General features: G+C 32.0%; 1 protein-coding gene across 2 annotated transcripts in view; it reads right to left on the bottom strand.

Moving 5' to 3' along the window:
- Window positions 1-19067, bottom strand: part of LOC108970799 (esterase E4) — a 41013-nt gene that overhangs the window by 21101 nt on the left and 845 nt on the right. For both annotated transcript variants that reach the window (XM_018936417.1, XM_018936408.1), the window contains exon 2: window positions 6849-7157. In XM_018936417.1, the coding sequence (XP_018791962.1) occupies window positions 6849-6998 (150 nt within the window). In that variant the 5' untranslated portion in view covers window positions 6999-7157. The remainder of the gene's footprint in view (window positions 1-6848; window positions 7158-19067) is intronic.

Genomic DNA, 19067 nt, shown 5'->3' on the forward strand with positions numbered 1-19067 from the left:
TAAATAAAGATATTAAAATGAAATTTGGCACAAAGGATCGCACTAGGGAGGGGCATATTTGGACGTAATTTTTTTGGAAAAGTGGGCGTGGCCCCGGCCCCTACTAACTTTTTTGTACATACCTCGAAAACTACTATAGCTATGTCAACCAAACTGCATAGAGTCGTTTCCTTCAGGCATTTTCATATACAGCTCAAAAATGGAAGAAATCGGATAATAACCACGCCCACCTCCCATACAAAGGTTATGTTGAAAATCACTAAAAGTGCGTTAACCGACTAACAAAAAGCGTCAGAAACACTAAATTCTACGGAAGAAATGTCAGAAGGAAGCTGCATTAAGGCTTGTTTTAAAAATTGAAAAAGATCTTGGCGTCGCCCACTTATGGACCAAAACCATATCTCAGGAAATACTCAACCGATTTCAATGAAATTCGGTATATAATATTTTGTTAACAACCTGATGACATGTACCAAATATGGGTGAAATCGGTTCAAAACCACGCCTGAAATCTCGATTATCACTTTATCATGCGAGAGTATAAAATGTTCGGTGACACCCGAACTTAGCCCTTCCTTACTTGTTTATAATATACTTTATATAATTTCCGACGTTTCTTTTAGGTGTTACCAACTTCGTGGTAAGCTTATACCGGCTATAACAATTATAAATGGGATTTTGTTGACTTCGGTTCAATAAAAATTCAAATTCATTATTACTTTAACAATAAATATAATATAACCCGTAATTTTGTTCGATTTGTTAATAGCGGATATATCTAATAAATTTTATACTGCTTACAACAAATAAATACAAAGTAATAACGGTTCTTTGCAGCCTTTAACATTGCAATGAGTTTGACACGGTTAGAAACTAATAATAAACTGTGGACAAGTTTGTGTTAGAATTAATGTGACAGTATAATAACAGTTAATGGGGTTTATATAACCTCAAAGCTAATGGAAATTTGGAACAAAAGTCTAACAATTACCATTATTATGGTTTATTATTTGATTGTTATTGTAAAATATGAGTTACACTGGAATAACTGGATCAACTAGTAAATTTTACAATTTTCCGTGCAGGGACAAGCGGTTAATTAATATTTATAATATAATAAATTAATATAATTTTAAAAATAATTTATATTGTAAGCGAAAAACGATCAAGAATACTTTTTATTTGAAATCATGCAATTAATTCGATTCAAAATGACCGAAATCGATATATCGAGTCGAATTTCTGAGTGTTTTCTTTTTTGCATAACTTGCTTGTTTTGTGTAAACCTCTGAGTTCTGTAATAAAATTTTTCTAATTTTTTTTTTTTTTTTTTTGATTTTGATATTTATTACGTTGGAAGAACGTAACTAAGAAAACATTGCTAATTTTCTTTTACTTAAAACAGTGCTTTGACTTTTTTAAAATCTCACCTATACTCTAACTATTTGGAATTAAAAAATACTTGTCGTTATTTGAAAACTCTATACATTAGGGCCGGTCAACAAAAGTGAGTGTTTTTTCGTCAACCTCATTTAACGAGTATCTATCTGTGTAGGTGAGTCGCAGCTATGGTAAGTCGATCTATTTCTGAAGCGGGTGGTTAATGGTGATGATAGGTGGGTCACTTAAGACAACGTCAAGTGAAAACGGTCGTGATCAAATCGCGATGATTGGACGCAAACAGTAGTTAAGGCATGATTGACAGTGAAAAGGTTTTCATATGTGTTTGTTGGGATCTCTGCCAATCCCTTACGGTCAAAATTTTAATTTTGTTTTATTCTGTCAAAAATGGGATCGTCTGAAGGATCTGCAATCGCTCACAACAGTTCACATTTGACCAATAAGTGAGGATAGCATGTCGACAGTAGCTCGTCATAAGCTCTAGAAGCTGGGTTCGAAAGTTCCTATTCATCTACCTCATAACCTGCACCTGGAACCAAGTCATTTCTACACGTACAAAAAAGTACAAACGTTTCTGCTGACTCGACTGACCCAGTTTTTTTGGCAATAGAGACGACGGATCTTAACTTGCTGTCAACAATTCGTGATGTAAGGCAAGTATTGGCTGTTTTGGCAGGTCTCAATAATTTTGTTTACGTTTTCTTTTTTCCCATTAATAAACTCGAAAGTCTTAAATGAAAAAACCGGCAAATAATTTTACTTTCCAAGTTTTGTTTAACTATTTCTTAAACATCGTCACCTAAAATGCAAAATAACGTAATATCACTTTTCATACGTTTTTAGGCGAAGGAAAAACTTTATATTGAGAACACTCATATTAAAACAACATTCGAGTCATGGGTATAAAATGGTTGTTTATTGGTTATATCTGACAGTGAAAGCTGAAGTTCTTATGCAACATATGTAATATGATGTAGTGAATCGTAGCCATTAAAAAACTAAATTTCAGCATAAATTAAAATAATATTTTAAGTTTAACTCTGATCTATTGCCATGAGTCATTGCCTTAGCCACAAACTTATCTATTTGTGGTATGCTACTTGAAAAGTAACGGTCAAACTAAGATAAGAATATCTAAATAAATCGCTTGAATGCAACTTCAAGTAAAAAATCTCAAATACATATCCTAAAGACTGACACATGGCTCTACTCAACACAATGCAATATCTCAAAATGTTTTCTTTTCAAATTTAAGTTTAAATTTATATTTAAATAGGTAAGCACATACAATATGTTTTCTTTAATTTAGGCTGAGTCACTAATATTAAATATTCATTTATTTTATACTTCCATGCATGCGTATGCACTTTTTCGCGCCTCGCTGTACTCAACTTGTCACAAGCACGTACTCGCATGAAAACTGCAAACACACATATCATATGTACCATAAATATATATATATATATATATGCATATGTGAATCACTCTGTGAATTTTGCTGTTTGACGTTGTAAATGATGCATTCAAGTGTAACGCAGCAGTGTTTTGCTGTTTTAATTATCGAACCTTGGTTTACTTTACACACCAATTAAGCTCATCATGATAAGATATTATTGAATGAATTCAAATTCAATGTAATTTGATGAACACTTCTAGTTCTAGTGAATAGTTACATTATAAATTTACATCATAGCTAATTTTTAAACAGTTTTTCTTTCATTACTGGTTTTGTTAATTATTTCTTCAGTCTGACAGTGTAATGTTAATTTCCTATCATTAACTCAATGCAAGAATGATAGAGACATGCAATGAAGCGAACTGTCAAATTGCAAGAGTAAATCAAATCTTTCGTTCATGACGTCCCGAATTATTGAGTTTTATTATCGATATCACATCAAAAGAGTTAAATTTGTCTTTTCTTCAATACAAAAAAATCGTTCAATATTCGAGTATTAACTAAAACAATTCTGTCAATAAAAGTAGTTTTAGGTAATTTTTCGCAAATTTTTTGTCAAAGCACATGTTGATACTTTTTTGATGTCTGTCCAATTATGCTATGTATCCAAGAACATTATAATTTATAATACAATATCTATAGCTTTTTGATCCTTTTCTACCGACTAAACTATCTAATCACAGTTGAGCAAAAATAATGGCTTTGAAATTTCGAAATTTTTTCTGTAAGTTGAGTACTGTTAGTGATATCTATGCTAAATTTAACGTCATGTTCATTAGTATTTGAGATACGCGTCGTTTTGTGCGGCTCTAAAAGTGAATTCTTCGATTTTTACTACATATCGTCACCTGAAATGCAAAATAACGTAACACACTTTTCGGAAATTTACAGTGGCATGAATGAAACACGAAATAAAATGGAGCATGAGTGAAAAAAATTTTTAATATATTTTAAAAATGGTTTATATCTGGGCGCAGCATTTGAAAACGCTGAACATATGTAATATTATGTATGTAATTTGAAGTAGTGAAGCGTAAACAATAAGACACTCAATTTCGATTTTTTTGATGATGCGTTATTTTGCATTTCAGGTGTACATATTATGTACATATGTCTGAATTTATCGAAAAAAGAAGTGCGATAATGCACTATCTCATACTGCATTAGCTATTCGTAATCATATCGCCACATTTTCAACTAATATTATGCCACAATCACCGCAATCGCCTGATTTACCTTCGTGTACCTTCAGAGAATTCACATGACCACACCGTTTTGACTTAATTGAGAATATAAAAGCCGAATCGAAGAAGGCTCTGATGGCCATCACGACGGAGGATTTTTCCAAGTGCTATGATGACTGGAAAATTCGTTGGCATAAGTGCATTGCAGTGAAAGGGGATTACTTTGAAGGAGATGAAGTGGACAAAATTCACCTTTCAATTTGATCACAGTAGTATATCTCTTTTGCTTCCTCATCTTCCTCACACATGTACATATTTAGATGCTCATAGAATAAACTCTCACGATAAATATGATATTTACTCGCTTGTAGTTCAATAGCCGACAATGAATTCTACATTGCTAATCGAATGATAACCGATTTCGCATATTTTTGCCAATTCTTCTATAAACTCAATAAAGCAATTAGCATTGCAAATAGTTAATTTTTCAGTATTTCTAAAGAGCAACAAAAACAAAGACAATTCAATGACAGAAGTGCAAAAAAATAGCAACAATATACGAGATTAGAAAAAGATGAAAAAGCAGCAACAACGCATAGAAGTCTTTATGGAATTTTAACGACTCCAAGTCGTACTAGCACAATGAAAATACCATAACTCATGCATTAAAGTGACAAAACAGCACTTATTTGTAAACAAACGACGGCTGTCACTCAATCATTACGCCGTTTAGTTGTGTACCCTCGGACCCTCATAACAATTTTGCAAGTATTTCAGTTTTTACTTTGCTCAATATTTTTTCAACAATGATTTCTTGTCTACATATTATACATATATGATAAATATGTATATTTATGCGTATGTAATGGAACAAGCGTGCGTACTTTTTATGCAATTGCCCTCGGGCGACTAACCATCCATAATCACCGCTTTAACAATGTTTAACGGCATTTTTGTAATACAGTGACTAAATTGTTAATCATCAACTGAGTATTCTTAAGATGCTTACCTTAAGTCGATTAGCAATTTCTATTTTAATACATTACCTCGATAGAAGGTAGTTTAATTATGCTGTGTTCAGACGATCATCGACTTACGTAATTTACTTCCTCAATCATAATTTATATGGACAAGTATCGAAGGACAAGTAACTGCTTTAAATAACCATCAATTATTATCGAATAATGAATTCTTTCCCTAATTTTAAGATAATATATCAATATGATCAAGATGACCGAAATTTAGTACCAAGGGGCACCCGTGAGCAGAAAAATTTGGAAAGTGTGCGTGGCCCCGCCCTCTAATAAGTTTAATGTACATAACTCCCAAACCACTAAAGCTACAATAACCAAATTCACTAAGTGTAAATATTACAACGATTTCTACTGATAATGTGAAAATGAATGATATCTCTGCTTACTCCCCATATAACGGTACTGTTAAAAACGGCTTAAAGCAAGCTAAATCAATAACTAAATACGCCAGAGACATTAAATATTACTGGCGGGATGGTATAAAAAAACTTTATTTGAGCCCATTTTTTGGGACTTGCTTCAACTAAATGCGACACGATAATATTCTTTGTACATTACAGGTACTTTCAGTGTGAAATTGAGCGAATCGGGCTTTTAGGAATTAGGCGTGGTATTCAAATATAACACAATTCTAAATTCAATTTGCTTCTTTCACATTACAGTATACAATTAAAGTTAAAATTTTGCACGAACAGTGTCTTTGAGATGTGTCACTTTACGGCTTAAAATGGACTATATCGATCCAAAGCTGTTCAAGCACCTAGATTAAAAAATATTATAATGGTGCATCTTTATGCTTAGAATAAATAAAATATGGTGAAAACTTGCCTTAGACCCCACATAACCAGCAAGATTTATGTACCTGATCGTGTTTCCCTGGCTTTAGTTTTGCAAGTTGTAAGAGTATGAAATATTCTGTTATACTTGAAAATTTACTACCGACATTCGGAGTCAGTGGCCTTAACTTTAAGAGCGCTACGTCCAATTTATGGTCGTCATAATCGTCCTGTCAGATCAACATTTGACCGTCTAGTGGAAACATTTTAATCCACATTCACAGTACAAAATGTTTCCGTGCCAGTAAGACAAAGAGCTGCCGCTGGCGCATCAATTGAGGAAAACCCAAATCAGTCTCTCATACGTCGTTCCCAACTATGTGCAAAGATCTTGGTATACACCTTTAAAAGATCAAATTTACGCAAGAACTTAAGACGCTTGATCACCAGAATCGTGGTATGTTCGTAAATTGAGCTGAGCGACAATTTGAAAATTATCCGGATTTTCTTCGAAAAATCATCTTCAGCGATGAGGCTCATTTCTGGCTGAATCTCTTCGTCAATAAGCAAAACATACGTTACTGGTCAATCAACCAGATGTACTCCATGAGTCAATTCTGTAGGGCTACGTCAACTTTATGGTCTCTGCCAACAAGCTAGTGACGATTGATGAACTTCAATCGAATATCGAAATAGAAATTGCAGCGTTTGAACTTCTGCAAGCCGTGGTACCCATGCAATAAAAACCGAGTTCCATACATAATGTCATTGAATGTACCTTTACACTACTTTTGTAGCACTCTTATTGAAACATCCGTTATTATATAAATACATATTTTAATTGAAAATTGCACTTAATGTGCTTTTCTTGTCATCTCTTAAAATCTTTAAAATTGTAGAAAAATATAAAAAATATGGATAATAAAATAAACATAGTGTATTTGCCTAACTTTGTCGGTATAATTATTTTTGTTTAATAATATTACAATTAACTCACCTTAAGTGTGTTCGATAGCTTGCCAGCCCTGGCGATGGCTGTTCCAAAGGTCGATGGTGCAATGGCCAACGACGTGGACTCACGCGCCAATATGTTGCACAGTGCAAACAGTGTTAACGGTAATAAGGTCAGTAGACGTTTGCGCACCATTTTTTGTTTTTTTATTGTGGGTTTTTTGGTTTGCTGGTTGTTTTAACTATTTCAATATCACTTTAAACCGTTTTTAAATGTTTAAATATTTGTATTTTTTAATATAAGTGGCACAAATATGGAAAAAAGTCGTCACTTCTATTTTTAATGTTTGTCAAACTGAGTTGTAATATAGAGATTAGGTAAATAAGAATGAGTTGATTTGTAAACTTTGAATATAGTGGCAGTGGAATGTTGTTTTTTTTAAGTAATTTTCTATTTTTGTCACAAAAAATCAAACATCATGCTGCACTTCTAATATTTCTGGTATACATATATTATATTTAATTATTATTTATTTGAACACTACAGTTAATTATTTTTATATTTAAATTTCTATTTATCTCTTGTAAGCTTTAGTGAAGAGTTTTTAGTTTATTTTTATTAGCCACTTAAGATTTTTACTTTGGCCGTCGAAAATAAATTTGGAAGAATTTTTTTTTTTTTAATACTAAATTTTTTTACGGCTGCGTTTCTTATACGCCAATGCAGGTTTGAGCGGTTGAAAAACATTTAGAATTATTTACTGTTGATTACCAGCGTTTATTAATTCAGAAATTCAGATTAATTCAGTGCAACAGTTGGTATCCATATACAAAGTATTATCGCTTAATAAACAAAGTAATTGAAGGTTTTAAGAGCTTCCTAGCAGAAGGTTACAACCAATAAAAACTTTTATTTTTGCATGTGTGTGTGTGTGTAATGAATAAGTTTTTGCTTCTTCGATTTTAGGCAGGAAAAACATATAATCCATTAACCTTACTGTTGTAACATTGTTGTAATTTTAATTTATGAAGATTTTCGCCACAAGTACAAAAGTATATAAAAAATTCGCGACCTTCTTTTCACAGCGCGGTGGAAGGAAACCACTCACCAACATATATTACATAGATACATATGTTATATACATATATAGAAGTATTTTATACCATTTCATACACATGTATTGCCTATGTTCTGCTTAATGTGTTAATAAGGTTTAGGCTTGGAAATTATAGGTGTCACTTCCGCCAACTGGAATTGCGCGTAATTGCGTTTTAATGCCTTTTCTGTTCAATTTAATGCGAATTTAACCAGCTCAACAATGTAACAGCTGCAATGGCCCTCAAGTGCCAGTAATAAAAAGTACTGCAAAATTTCTGATTTATTAAAGGAAGAAATCAAGAATTAAATACCATAATTGACAACTGCAGGGCTTTCAATTATTTTTACAAAACAATCAACGAGATATTCTTTAAAAAAAAAAATAAATTAATTAAAGATAGCCTTCATGTGTATGATTGAAGTTAATTACTTTGTTAACTACAACAGACTTTGATGCAAACGTGCAAGTCGACACAGAAGACTTCTGATACGAACTCGTTTATAATCTGCAGTAAAGTATGCAAGGTGCTGATAATACTTTCAGTTAATAATACTTGCTAGTTAAGCAGTCGAGTGTTTTCATGATGATATGGTGAGTAAGATAAAAGTACAGCCGAAGAAAAAAAAACGTTCGGCTGTACTGAAGCCTTAACACCCTTCACTGCTGGATTTCTTATAGCATAAATGTGTTTAAAAAGAGCCTTATCCTGATTTTGATCGGTCAGTTTGTATAGCAGTTATTTGCTATGGCAGTCTGATGTTAAACTTGCCTTAGACAATAATCCATTCGAAATTTCGTGATGTTTTTTCCTAAAATAATAAAAAAAAATGCCGTAGAAGAACATGATAATTAACCATCGTATAGTATTAGTATGTATGTATATGCTATAGTTGTTCGATACCAGTAGTTCTGATAAATGTGCAGCTTCTCTGAGAAAAATGGACATTTGCGAAATTTTACTTTGATATCTCAAAAATTTCGGGCCATATTGACCCTCTATGAATATATTTTATAGAATCTCTGATATTTCTTCTGGGTGCTACAATAATTGTGGCTAAAGCCAATATAAATAATTTCAAACGCAAAAAATTGTGGTCGAATTTCCAAGCTTGTTTCTTATATTTCAGATGTATGTACATATAATAGGGTGATTAAAAAAAAGTTGTTTTTTTTTGTTTGGTACTCTGAAAAATAGGTTACTAGACACCTCTAAGGAAACCTATTTTTATAAAGCACTAAATTTCTTACAAAACTATGAGTTTCATCATTCATAATGATTTTTTTCATTGAGTTATAAAATTCATAAGATATAAAAAATTTTCCCAAAAATAATCAAATTTCAACGGTTTATATCTTTTAAACGAAAGCATTCAATTTCCTGCAAAATCTAAGGAACAAAATATTTTTTGAAGTGGTTGAAAGCGAGATATAAATTTTTCTATCAGATAATAAGAAAAAATAGAGAACTGTAAGTAGGAGGACCTTCCCGTTACAATTAAGAACTCATTCTTGGAGAGGCTTCCTTAGAGATGTCTAGGAGCCTATTTTTCAAAGTACCAAATGAAAAAAAAAATTTTTTTTTGAATCACCCTAATGTATATATAATTGAAAATATATTCCGAAAATTTGAAGTTGAACTGGAAAATATGTGAGAATGTGCTAACTTAGTGCTATCGGCTCCCGTAACTACAAACCCGTTTTTCATGAAACGGTACATTCACAGTTGGTAAGAAAAGTTCCTACGAAAGGGCTTTACAGATCGACTTAAAATTTTCACACAACTTTGTTAGATGTAGTTAAGTCAAGAATAAGATTTTTCATAATAATTTCGATTCTTAAGGCAAATTTAAATTTTATAAATTTTTTCACAAAAACGACTTTTTGTTAAACATCAAAATTTTGACTAAACCTGCGATCACTACCTGTATTCATGTATTAAAATCAAATAAAATATAAATTTTTGCTTTCGAATTTGAGATTAGTTTATGCAGAAAAACCTCCTCACCGCCAGACATCCTTTTTCGTAGGTTCTCCTAGAGATCGGCTGCTGGATCAATGGGCTCCAAATTTTTTTTAAAATGTATCAGCGATTGTTAAAGTGCTTAAAACTCCGTTATGTACTTTTTTTATTTATTTATTAAATAAAATGAATTTTCGAAAAGAAATTTATGAAAAAACGTGTTTGAATTAAATCTCTTATAATATTAAAATATTAAATCTCTGTAATCTCTTAAGAACTAAAATTAAATTTTAAAATGTTTAACAATGTATGTATGTATAATAAAATAATACCTATTTGTAGTATCACAAAATAGTCACTAAGTATGGATTCTAGTCTCCGTGGCATGCAAAATTGCCAAAAATAGTAGCCTTTAGTAGTATTGAATGGCATGACACCGGGTATACCGGAGAGGGTATTTTTTTATTGCAATTATAATTCTGTTGTGATTTTCGTAGAGCGTCTTGAGTTAAAACAACCAAATGGCAAAAGCTTCTGCTGATATCTCTATTAGGATTAGATATGGATAAGCCAACGTGCAACACTGGCCCATATATCCTAAAGTTTGCATTAAAACCAAAATACATATAGTACATGTTTGAAATTTCAGTTCAGTTTAATATTGGCTATTCAGGCAACATGACCACTCCGTGGACACCGTTTTGACTTATCTGAGGATATAAAAGCTGAATAGAAGAAGGCTCTGATGGCCATCACGACGGCGGATTTTTCCAAATGCTATCATGACTGCAAAATTCTGTGACATAAGTAAATTGCGGCGGGAGGGGATTACTTTGAAGGCGATGAAGTGGACAAAATTCACCTTACCGAGTTAATCACAGTAGTATGTCGGCTATAACAAAGTTTAGCGGTGTTTGTTTGACAATCAAGGGAAATGGAATAATTTTAGTATTACTACCTGGTATGGCAGGCCAAAGATAACAAAAAGTTGTAGCGCCAAAATCAAAAAAATTTGTTCAAAATGTCTTCTGGTACTATGTGCTGTAAAGGCAGTACACATAATATCGTTCAATGATTATGAAAAAAATATATTAATAATGCTTTCGTTAGCCAGAATATGAATGGAAGAAAGTTCGAAAAAGAGCAAGAAAAATTATATATATTATTTTGAGTAGAATATTTTAATTTACTTTGCTTTATTTGCATTTGACTTTTTATATATTTTTGTTATTTCTCTGATTTAATTTTTATTTTCTTAAAATTTTAACAATTTATACCCAGCGATCATAGATACGAAGGCAGTATTGGCTTTATGGTACTCATGTTATTATATAAATATTTATATGCTTCCTAGCAGATCACGCCAGGCGTATACAAATAAAGGCGAAAATGTCATTGCCGGCTTAAAAGTCCAAGGGATTGTACTTGAGGTTTAATTTTGAATATAATTGATATAAATATTTTCTAATGAAGAAAGAATAAATTTTTCATAGAAAAATTCATAGAAAAATTTATTCACAATTAAATTGTGTTTTTCGAAATGAATGAAACATCGAAAATTTGCTTTATGAAAAATTCGGTTATTAGCATCAGATTGATAGTAGGGAATCTCTAGACGCGGTATGGATCGAGTTCACGCAGTTTGGTTTATGTCTTGGGTATGAGGCGAATAGAATATTTTGATCAGGGGTCACAAGATAGTAGCTTGACAACGTAATTGAGGATCCTACATTTCTTAAACGTATAATTACTGGTGACGAGACGTGATTTTAGTTTAATATGACTTCGAAACTACAACTATCTAGCGAATGGCGCTCCAAAATTGAGCCGAAAACAAAAAATCCAAACTCTCCACCCGAGGCATACAACAAGTTTTTTTTTTATAACAAGTGTGTGTAGTAATTAATTGGATTAAGAATCTCTGAAAATGTTCGGAATCGGGGCTATCGATTTTCAAACTCCCAGACACCGAATAAGTGAGTGTCGGCGAGTTGTGAGTACTTAAAAAGCATTTCGTGCGTTAAAAATTTATTACATAAGTTTAGTATCAGACCTCAGATCAGATCAAAAAAATGCTTACTTTTCTCATAATGTTAACGACTGCCGTGTTGAGTCAGTTAGCGCCAATAAACCAATAACCCGCTTCCTTTATTCGCAGTCGAAGATATCAAGCAATTTAATAGTCATGAATATATGTATATAATCAAGTGTATGTATTGATATACCGACAGCAATGATACATACAAATTATTCCTACAACTTGCTGCCCAACTTTTTCAATTATCGTTTGTTCAGATGAAAACGACACCAGACAACAGATGAATCGATCGGTAAATGAGAATTCGGTTAGCGCTGCCATTGGAAATGTTTGCACTTTCAACGAAAGCGCTGACGTAGCCGTTCGACAACAAACAAATCCACTGTGGCGACTTCAGAGCAGTTCGCTTGAGCTTTGACTACGGATACTTTGTGGCTGCTGCGCACGCCCACCGAGCGACTGTTACAGCACAAGCATTTACAAACATGTCACACATACACTAATACATACTTATGTAAATATATATATAATACATATGTATATATCTGCACCTACAAACGGATCTGCCGGAGTTTTGCCTCTTTCTTTTCTTTCCACTTCTTCTTTCACGTTGCTTTCGTCATCTTCCTTGTAAGTTGTTTTGTTGTGCGTTAGTTGTTGATTTATGTTGTTGTTTTTTTTTTTGTATGTTTTTGTTATCACAGGCATTTAGTAATCTGTTTACGATACCTTTTTTCTTCCAACGTAATTGTGTAGCGTGAAAAATCTCGTTTGCAAACCAGCTCAATGTTGCACTGTGACGCCGCGGTGGCATTAGAGTTCATGGGGAAGGCGACTGCAGCTGGATGCAGTTGACCACCAAGCAGACAAACATGCTTAAACACACATACACATACAGATGTATGCAGGTGGTTATGCATTTGAGATGTTATTATTTTAATTGATTGCGGTGAGTTTGTGCTTTTGATAAAAAAAAAATCAATTTCAAAGCAAAATCATTGTAATTTACAACGAGGGAGAGATACAAAATAAAAATAAATAAATAAAAAATAAAAATAATATATTGTATTAAAACTTTTTCTTAAAAATTTAGTAAGACCCTTGAGCTGTGCAACCCTTTCTGAGCGCATTTGTTGCATTGCTGATTGCTGTTGGTTTTCGTAAGAGAAAACGAAAGAGTTTAGCAACAAACTCGATTTTCCATTTCACTACATCGAACGATTGCTGTTATTGCATTACTCATTCCATTATTGAAATGACAGAAATGCAGTAAGTGAAGCGCAACTGATGCACTCTCGATGAGTATGAGTTGTGTAATGTTAACGGCAGTTCATAAAAATTTAAAAAATAAGCATAAGGTGTATTACACTATAAAATATAATATCGATACATGATAAAATAATACTTACAACAATGTAAAAAATAAAAAAAATAAAAATAAAAAAAAACAACAAAAAAAGATAATTTATAAAAAATGTTTTAGTGTTGACCTCAGTTCAAAAAAGAAAAAAAAAATGTATGTCTACGAATTAGTGTCGTATATAATATATAGAGTTAGGGAATTTTTAGTTAAAAGATTAAATTTGAACTTCTATACCCAAAATTTGAATTAAAACCTAAAAATCAAATTTTGAATCCAAATTTTTTTTATTAAAAATTTCAAAAATCGAATTTGAAAAATGAAATTCTATATTTTATCCAAGAATCTTCGGATTAAAAATTGAAAATTTGAACATTAATTACAAAATTAGGCTAAAATTGATAAAATATATGTATATTAATCCTTTGAATGTGTAAGTTTGTCGACACTGCTCTAGAGTGTTGCTCCATGCGAGTTCTATTTCAAAATGATAGAACACGAGGTAACAAATAACGTAACGTAATGTCTGTCTCTTATACACATCTAGATGTGTATAAGAGACAGATAAGAAATATTAAAAATTTAATTTTTTATAAATTTAACGATATTGAGCTTTTTGTGTGCTAAGGTAAAAATTTCCAAATATTGTTTTTTTTTTGTTAAAAATAAAAAATAAATGATTGATAAGAAAGGAATTAAAAACAAAAAAGTTTAATAAACATTTTTTTTAGAAAAAATGTAATATACTTTCTTACTTCTTATTTTTAACAAAAACAATATTGTAATAAATTGTTTGTGCTTTGTGTAACATTATACATATATTGCAGTTGTAAAATTATTATCACAATAATAATTATAATTAAGGCTATAATAAAAACAAAAATATAATAAAAATACAAAAAAATAAAATATAATTGTTTGTGCTTTGTGTAACATTATACATATATTGCAGTTGTAAAATTATTATCACAATAATAATTATAATTAAGGCAATAATAAAAACAAAAATATATTAAATAGAGTATTCTAATGATATGTGCTTGTTTCATTTCGGTACACTGGCAATCAGAGATAAAGAGATGTTTAACTCCTCTCTCACTGGAAGTGACTTCCAGTGAGAGAGCAATTGTTAAATGTCAAAACCTACTGAGCTAATCGAGTTCAGTAGGTTTTGACGTTTATCAATTGGAAACGATCGATGGCCAGATTGAAATCTTACTAAAAAATATGTAAACGTAGGGATTTGTTGCATCGTTCAAGACCACTTATGAAAAATGTAAAACAATGAAAATTAAAAAATATTTGTGAAACTTTAAATTATTTGATGAAACGCTTTGTAATTTGAAGCATCATAGTATTATTTTCAATGGAAAATGATTAAAAACATTTAATGATTGAGAGCTAACAAGCTTAAATCCTTTTATTGGATATTCAAAGGTNCTGTCTCTTATACACATCTAGATGTGTATAAGAGACAGGAATTAATTATAATAAAATAATAATAGTTAGAACAATGCAACAAAACAAAATAGAAATAGCAAAGAAATGAAAAAAGTTTTCAAGAAATTTGCTCATTGCAGCGCGTAGAAATTAGCAGAAATGCGAAAACTTATACAATAAATTCATAAATGACAGGCGCATTATCAACATCATGATCAACAGCTGACCACGCCAAAAGAGCAGCGACTCGTCACTTGTGTATGATCTCATTCGCTTGTGCGCATAACGGCCACTGCCCAGCGCGTCTGAAGTGCAAATTTTGCTTTTAAATAAAGCTGCGAAATCGCTAATTATGTAASAGTTATATTTCCTTAGTGTATGTGTGTTGCGCTGTTGAGCAGTTAACTGTTATAAACAGAAATATGTAAATAAGATTTGCTTTAATGTTTATTTTTCGCTTGTATGCACACATTCAAATGTTCGAGCTTTAAAAACTAAATAATAAAAAAAAAAATAATAATAAAATAAAATAAAGAAAAAACTRTTTTATAGGCAAATAAGTGATTTATCATTTAAAAACTTTCATAATAAGCTCAATTTGTGATGGTGTGGGTGGAGTGGATAATCGGARATGTGTCGGTTTTTTTATGCCAAAWTAATGACTTGTAAYTTAATTGCCTTCTACCTTATAAARTTTTCACATAGAAATASACGTTTATATTATAACAAAGAAMAGCCTTTASGGGTTTAACAATAAGCTGGATATTTGATATCTTGAACAGTTAAAGCGTCCAGCAAAAGAAAATCTATTATTTTTCAATAAATTGCCATAGTAAGCTAAAGCTTGTTGTAGTTCGTGTTCAACAAGCAAGGATTGACGGCCAGAAAGGTGCGATGTGTTCGTTGGGATTGGTAAATAGTTATCCAGTATGAGCAGAACCTCTACGACTAAACTTGTAATTCGAACATGTAGTGTCAGCAATTGGAGCGCCTGAAGAAGCAATTGCTAAGAAATGGCCACATTTGGCCAATAGGAGAGGAATTGTATTCCGACAGAACAAAGCCAGACCACACGCATTGCTAAGACGGACATATACACGGACGCATCAAAAATGAGTAATGGAGTTGACATCGGAGCTAGATTTCAGGCGACCAGCCGAGCTGTCGGCTGCTTTTAGGCAGAAGTCTTTGCGGTCAGGAAAGCTGCTGAGATAGCTAACTACCAAGTAAATCACATAAAGAATATTAGTTTTGTTAGAAAATGGCTGCGTATATACCGAACTGTTCAGGAAATATGCAAGTCGTTAAAAACGATAAACAACGAAATTTTCGAATGGGCTAACAGACGCTTCAGGATGAGATGGAATACTTTAAGAGCTTAAGGAAAGCACGCAATTTCGCTTTTACCACTCACACGGTCTCGTAAGGCCTCCACAAGCATTTATAATATATACCACATTAAAAATGTTGAAGAGAAATTTGTTCATCTTTTATATAAATATTACCCACTATATTTGATCTTCACATATATTAACTTCCTTTTTATTGTTAAAAATAAATACATTTCCTCTGAACCTTCTTAGTCAGGTATGTATTATACCATAAACGCCAACGATGTTGCTATTTATAATTAAATTATTGTCTTTTAGGTGGACTCCATTTTCAGCAAATCATTATGGTTTGACAATGTCAATGTCAACAGCAGTAAAGAGGATTTTATGCCGTTAGATATTTATGGTATTGCATTTCTGTTTTTCAATGATTTTGATTTTACCCAATTTAGCATTGATTGCTGAGTATGACCTCATATTAGGTTTGCTATTTTTAAACCCGGAAATGAACAATAGTTTGTAATTTGTGTTTTGATAATTTTTCACAATAAAAATCATCAGTGATAAAGATGTAAACTTAGTTGATCGAACCGCTTATATAACTAGTATATCTCAATTACTGACAAAATTCATAGACTGGTTTTGGGAAGTGAGACTCAAACAGCTGATCACATAGGCACAACAGAGACAATAGATATTACATTTAGCTTTTATAGAACGGATGATACTCTTACAACCAAAATTTACATTTAGCTACTAATCAAGGTGTTGATTATATAAACAAAGTTTGTTGTGGAATTTGAAAGCTGTCTTCAACTGAAATTGAATCCATAAAAAGATGTGGGAGATGCCAAAGATGATGATATTATTGACTCAATGTTCGTATCACATTTTTGTTGATTTTCGATTTCAGAGAAGTACATTTTCTGGGTTTTGCCTGAATTGCTTACATGGGTTTACAGGTTTCAAAAAATCATTTTTTTATTTTCTTATTAAATTCTACAACACCTCTAGAATATTGTCAATGTCCTGATCCGAGTAATAGTTTTGGAGATACAGCCTTGAGAACTTGTGCGCCGCATTTACACGAGTTTTTCTCGAAACTGTGTTTTTGAGGTCGGTTGGCAAGATTTCTCGAGAACTACTCAACCGTTATTCATGAAATTCTTAATTCAATTCTTAAAGACTTGAACGAAGCATTTTTTTCGATTGCAACTATTTGATGATATGTAAAAATATCTGACGAAAAATCATTTTCAGTTTTTCGTTAATATTTCAATTTTTATATGAAAAAATTGTTGAAAAAGGCTCTTTTTAAACGAGGAAACCCATATAACCCCTTAAAAATTCAATAATGAACCGCCCCTTCCTCTTGCCGATTTCAGAGTGCCGGAAAATTATTACACCTTGAACTTGAATATACCCTATTAAGTTTGTGACGAATTTTGTAACACCCAGAAGGAAGCATCGGAGACACTATAAAGTATATATATAATGTATGTATATAATGATCAGTATGTTGAGCTGAGTCAATTTAGTCATGTCCGTCTGTCTGTCTGTCCATCTGTAAATATAGTCCTTCGGTTTTTAAGATATCGGTTTGAAATTTTGTAAACATCATTTTCTCTTCAAGAAGCTGCTCATTCGTCGGAATCTCCGATATCGGACCACTATAACATACGGCTGCCATACAAACCGAACAATCGGAATCAAGTTCTTGTATGGAAAACTTTCACATTTTACAATGTATATTCACAAAAGTTGGCACTGGTTATTTTCTATGCTAATTATGTAATATACAAAGAAATTTCTCAGATCGACTTACTATAGCATATAGCTGCCACACAAACTGAATGATTGGAATTAAATGCTTGCATTGGAAAATTACTCATTTAACGATATATCTTCACGAAATTTTGTATGAGTTATGGTTTATTGAAATAATGTAATATCGAAAGCAATTGTTCAGATCGACTCACTATAGCATATAGCTGCCATACAAACCGAATGATCGAAATGAAGTTCTTGTATGAAAAACTTTCACATTTTACATGATATCTTCACGAAATTTGACATGGATTACTGCTTAAGGTAATAACATAATCTCCGGAAAACATTATTCAGATCGGATAACTATAACATACAGCTACCATACAAACTGATCACATAGTTACTAAAAGAAAGACACAGATACAAGACAGAGTATGCAAACTTCGGTGCAGCCGAAGTTAACGTTTTTTATTGTTTTTCCTCTCGTTTTAGTTATTTTATCTATCATTTCCAATTGGCTTCAACATACTATGTTTTTTTTTTTTTTTTTTTCAAATATTATCTACTCTGATCCACAAAACTAAGCTTCATAAAATTCACACAAATTTTCAACAAGAATTTAAAATAAATGAAAACCGTTTTCAAATTATGCATATGTACATATGTATATAGAATAAAAAATATTCAGAAAATACTATTTAACGAATTTGGGTTAAAATATTGCGAATTTGCTTAATTTATTAATAATCTCTAAAAATGTTTCTAACGCCTGGACGCTTAGTGCGCGTTGGCAGCAACCGCCCCTGCGTTTTTCGGAAATAGCGCTTTTCAATGACAATGCCAGCTTATTTGGCGCACCGTTAAGACACTTGTATAAATATTGGCTTAATTTTTTTGTACAAAAATATTGTTGTTTGACCCACATACGTCACAACAATCCGACCTGTCCACAGTTATGCAATAAAAAAATGCGTTTACACTTGCTTGCGGCGGTAAAAGTGCAGGGAAGTTAAACAAAACGGTAAATAACGACGAGCGCAATAAAGCAATGAAAGCGCAAGCAAAAGCTGAGAAATGCACGACACTGATAAGCCAGACACATATGTATACGTGCAAGCGCCGATCGCCGAGACGCTTGTTGGTAGCCTTGTGTGCGCTTAACACAAAATTGAGCGCCTGCACCGATTTTTGTTTTATTTTTAACTTTTATTTTTATATATATGTATATATATTTTTTTTTAACTTTTTTACTTCATATTTTTTACT

The sequence above is a fragment of the Bactrocera latifrons genome, unplaced genomic scaffold, assembly GCF_001853355.1.
Source record: "Bactrocera latifrons isolate USDA-ARS-PBARC rearing strain unplaced genomic scaffold, ASM185335v1 scaffold_107, whole genome shotgun sequence".
Taxonomy (NCBI): domain Eukaryota; kingdom Metazoa; phylum Arthropoda; class Insecta; order Diptera; family Tephritidae; genus Bactrocera; species Bactrocera latifrons.